The 4,869-nt window shown below is 57.3% G+C and overlaps 1 protein-coding gene across 1 annotated transcript in view; it reads right to left on the bottom strand.

Moving 5' to 3' along the window:
• The window catches only part of BRD4 (bromodomain containing 4), an 88,769-nt gene that overhangs the window by 32,322 nt on the left and 51,578 nt on the right, over positions 1 to 4,869 (bottom strand). The window contains exons 4-6 of the mRNA XM_021382727.1: positions 4,646 to 4,783; positions 1,821 to 1,956; positions 312 to 595 (exon numbers count right to left, since the gene is read on the bottom strand). Coding sequence (XP_021238402.1) covers positions 312 to 595; positions 1,821 to 1,956; positions 4,646 to 4,783 — 558 coding nt within the window. The remainder of the gene's footprint in view (positions 1 to 311; positions 596 to 1,820; positions 1,957 to 4,645; positions 4,784 to 4,869) is intronic.

Below are 4,869 nucleotides of genomic sequence, written 5' to 3'. Positions count from 1 at the left end.
GGGACCTTACAGATCATGGAACCATGGGGTGGGTTGGATGGGACCTTACAGATCATGGAACCATGGGTTGGGTTGGAAGGGACCTTAAAGATCACGGAACCACGGGATCACAGGATGGTTTAGTTGCAAAGGAAGCACACGCTGCTCCCTCAGCCATTCCTCACAGCAGAGCTGCTGCAGCCCTCCGAGTAGGAAGGAAAACAGGAATCTTTTGACCAAACTGAGGCCGTCTGCCCTAAAACAAGACTCTGGTGGCAAAAACCTGGCACTGCAGATGCTTCCATCCCAGCTACGCAGCCCCAAGCACTCACCTTGACGGGCTGAGCGGGCGTGGGGATGACGGGAGGGTGAGGCTGCATGGGCTGGGGGGTCGGGGCCGGCGGGGCGGGGGCCTGGGGGGCCGGTGGAGGAGGCACCGGGGGCTGCGGAGGCACCATCGTCATCACGGGCGTCGGGACGATGAGGTCGGGGGTGACGGCAGGGAAGGAATGGGTGGTCTGTGCGGCCTGGAGGTTTTGCTGCGGGGCCTGCGTCTGCGCCGGGGACGAGGCCTGGGTCGTGTTCTGTACCGTGGATGATCCTGGCTTGGATGTCACTGCGGAAAGAGAAGGAAGAAAGCGTTGCTCGTCTCTCCAAACTTGATGGGTCTTAACGGGAAAACAACGTTTCGTAATGAGTGAAAGAGCGTTGCTCATGAGATAATGAACCCTTTGCAGATCCTGTTCTTGAGCAACCTGTCAGGGACAAACACTCGTCACGTTTTCTTCAACGAGCGCTCTTACAGTTTGCTGGGTGAGACAGTGAAGAAGCTCAGGACCTCACTCACCGAAACCACTTCAGGAAAGGACCAAGGAGCAGCCCCAGGGCATCCTCCTCTTTTCTCCTTTTCCTTCTAGGAGATGTCCTAGTGGCCAGTGGTTGACCACAAGCCAGCAGTGTGTCCTGGCGGCCAAGAAGGCCAATGGTGGCCAACAGGTTGACCAATGGTTGACCAAGAGTTGACCATGAGCCAGCAGTGTGCCCTGGTGGCCAAGAAGGACAACAGGACCCGGGGTGCATTGCCCAGAGTGTGGCCAGCAGGGTGAGGGAGGTGCTCCTGCCCTCTGCTCTGCACTGGGGAGGCCCCATCTGGAGCACTGGGCCCAGTGCTGGGCTCCCCAGTTCAGGAACTGAGCCCAGCGGAGGGTGCAGAGATGGTGGGGGCCTGGAGCATCTCCAGATGGGGCCAGGCTGAGAGCCCCGGGGCTGTGCACGTGGGGAGGAGAAGGCTGAGAGGGATCTGGTCAGTGCTGCTCAGCATCTGAAGGGTGGAGGCCAGGGGGATGGGGCCAGGCTGCATTTGGTGTTGCCCAGTGACAGGACGGGGTGGGCACTGGGCACACACAGCTGGCTCATGGTCAACCATTGGTCAACCTGTTGGCCTCCACTGGCCTTATGCCTACCGGGGCACACTGTTGGCTTATGGTCAACTGTTGGTCAACCACCGGTCACCAGGACCCCCAGGTCCTTCACCACAGAGCTCCTTTCCACAGCTCAGCCCCAACCCGGATGGATGCGTGCAGTTTTTCCTCCCCAGGTGCAGCTCCCTACCCCTGCCCTTGTAGAACCCCATCGGGTTCCTCTCCACCCAACTCTCATCCTACCCAGGTCTCACTGCATGGCAGCACGGCCTTCTGGGGTGACAGCCACTCCTCCCAGCTCTGTGCCATCACCAATCGTGCCCCGTGGGGACACTCCATCCCTTCACCCTGCTCACGGACAGAGCTGTTGAACCAGCCCCTCGCTGTGGCTGTAGGGCAGCACGGGGCCGAGCAGCGTACCTGCTTCCTTCCGCGCGCGTCCTCTTCCTTTCGTCTGGGCTATGACGATTTCCGTTTCTTCCTGCGTCATTTCGGAGATTTTCTGCAGGAAGAGCTTTTCTAGAGCTTCTGCCATTAAGACTATGTCATCTCCTGGCTGGATGAAAAGAGACAAGGAATCAGGCGAGTCTCTGCAAAAACGACTGCTACGCTCTAAACAAATCAAGACCGCCTTGAAGATATTGCTTGCGCTTTTTCTCCGTTGAACGCTGAGTGTAATCATCAGGACAAGTTAAAAATGAAACAGAAACAATTCACAACAGCTTCTGCGAGGCAAGGGTGGGACGAGGAGCTCTAGCTGCAAACTGCAATCCTTATCACCCCCCAGCTCCCGCAGCAACAGACAATGGCAGAAGAAACTGACCCAGGCTGATGGCTGCGTGCAGCGCTGCGGCTTTCTGGATGGAGGGAGGAGGAGAAAGAGGGAGAGAGGGGGAAAGGAGGAGGGAACTCTCCACGGTGAGGGCGGTGAGGGGCTGGCACTGCTGCCCAGAGCTGGGGCTGCCCCATCCCTGGAGGTGCCCGAGGCCGTTCCCTTGTTCCGTGGTCCCATCATCTTTGCAGGCTCTTTCAACGCAACCCATTGTATCGTTCTACGATCTTCACGCTCCCTTCCAAGCCAACATATTCCACCATTCCATGGTTCTGTGATCTCTAAGGATCCTTGCGTCCCAAGCCATGCTGTCATTCTACAAGACGACTACTCAGGATCCTTACAGGCTGCCCTTTCCCCCAGGCGCGGTCCCCTGACTTCGCAGGTGTCCTGCAAAGCGGGAGGAAGATGAAGGCGAGGAAATGCTTCCCACGCACTGGGAAAGGAGAGGAAGTGAAGGAGGAAGACGGGGATGAGGGAGGCCAACACCTCCACCTGGTGCTAGACAAGGCCAGTCCTCGCAGGCAGGGAGGAGGAAGCTCCACTTGCAAAGGTCAAGGAAGGTGGGGAGTGGATGCATCCCTCAGAAGCACCCTGCAGCAGCGCGGGTGGGGACAGAAGATGGACATCGACACTTCACTGATGAGCCCTTAATTAATGGGCATGACCTTGTGGCACAGGGCTGGATTTTTGTTCTGAAACACGATGGGAAATGAGGAGAACGGGAAGAACCAGCCAGGAATCCAATGCAAAAGGCATCAGCAAGGCCCGGGAGCTGGCGTGAAGGCTTCCTGCTTTGTTTCGCAGCGTGGGAGGGCGTCCAACGAGTGGACAAGAGCCAGGGCTGATGGGAAGATGAGAAATGACAACGGTTCGCAGGCTCCGTGCAGTCCAAAACCCATTCCTTGAATACATGCAGAGAATGGAGAACCACGAGGGTGAGGGAGAAAGCAAGAGGGAGGCACTGCAGTGGGAAACTGGGGAAAATGTGGAAATGTGGCAGCAAATAAGGCAGACAATGAGGTATGCATGGATGATCTGAAGCCTTCAGAGCCTCATTCCAGTTGCATGGTGCTGGCTCAAAGCAGACAAGGCAAAGGCCATGGGCATTACTTTGAAGGACCCAAACAAGACAAGGCAAGAACGTAAAACCCAAATAAAACTCAAATATCTCTGGTAACAAGCAGTGCCTGCCAGGGTCTGAAGTTGTTATGGGTTAAAGAGGGAATGCAGACCTTGGGAACTAACCCACAGCGGTCACCGTGGACATCAAGGAAGAGTTTTGTTGGGCTGGAGGAAGAAGCAGCAACTTTAGGGAGTCAAGAGTGGAGGAAAGGAACCACGGGAGCTGCTGCCGTTCAGCTAGGGAGAATCCGGATGGAACAACGTATCCGGAACAAACGAGGTCTTGTGCAATGTTTCTGAGAGGAGGAGAAGGAGGAGGAGGAGGAGGAGGAGGAGGAGGGGGCCCGGCTGCGGCGTGCCCCGCCCGGGGAGGGGAGGAGGAAACCTCCCGCCGTCCCTNGGAGGAGGAGGAGGAGGAGGAGGAGGAGGATACGGTCAAATGGTGCGAGGCTGAAGCACCAGGGAGAGGCTGAGGGGCAGGGACAAGAGCTGGGAGGAACAGGGAGGGCAGGGACTGAGGCTGGGGGAACGCCTGGTGCTGCAGCTGTGGCGTGCTGCCTTTTGTCTTCAGGACAGCAGCGAACTCCCTGCTGGTGTCTGCTGTTCTTCTGTTACTTGGCAGACGAGGAGACGTCCCTGCAGCACCTCCAGCTCCGAGCAGCACCCGCCTGGGACGGCCTCTGCCCATGTGGTGACGTCCCATCTTTGCAGAGCAGCCGAGCCCCGCGCCGACGCTCAGCTCCCCGACGTTCCACGTCCCCCTCCCTGCACCCCAGACGGCTGCAGAACGGTTTACGAAGCGGTTTCCAGGATCTTCCTGCTGTCTGCAGGGGAATCTTCTGCAGCTTCAGATGGAAGCGGGGCCAGGCAGGACACAGCTCCAGGCGTCGCTCCCTGGAGCGCTGCTTTATCCCCGCATCAGACTTGGGAGCTTCACAGCAACTTGGCCACAAACGACACAAGGGACGGACCTCCAAGGCCCCCCTCGGAGTGTCTGTACCATCACACCCACGGCACCGCTCCAGCCGTACCCTGGGAATTAGTCCTTTTTTTTTTAATTAGAAAGGAATTTGTAACAGCGACGACGTCTGCCCGATGGCCTCCGCTAATTCCTGTGGGGGGGGGAACGCCGCTAAGCCAGCACCATGCTTTGCTTTCTGCAGGGCACAGACAGCTCAGCTGCCCCCAGCTGAACCCCATTTGCTCTCCCAAAGCCCACCCTGGTGCTCCTTAAAATCAGAAGCAGCAGATTCCCTCTGTAACCAGGGAGGGATGGAACTCACCCTACCTTATTGTAGATGTAGCAGTTTGTAAACATTGTGTTAAAGTCCTGGATACATTCTTGAGCGTTCCAGTAGTAGTTATTCTCCAAGCGTTTCTTTATTGTTCCCATGTCCATCGGGGTTTTAATAATCTTATAATAATCCTGCAGAGGGCAAAGAGGCACCGGTCAGCGTGGCACGGCCCCATCAGCAAAGAGCTCAGGATGGGATCCCCCCACACCCAGCTCCA

Source organism: Numida meleagris, unplaced genomic scaffold, assembly GCF_002078875.1.
Source record: "Numida meleagris isolate 19003 breed g44 Domestic line unplaced genomic scaffold, NumMel1.0 unplaced_Scaffold283, whole genome shotgun sequence".
NCBI classification, from domain to species: domain Eukaryota; kingdom Metazoa; phylum Chordata; class Aves; order Galliformes; family Numididae; genus Numida; species Numida meleagris.
Note: the sequence above shows the minus strand (reverse complement) of the source record. Positions and strands in the feature narration are given on the sequence as shown.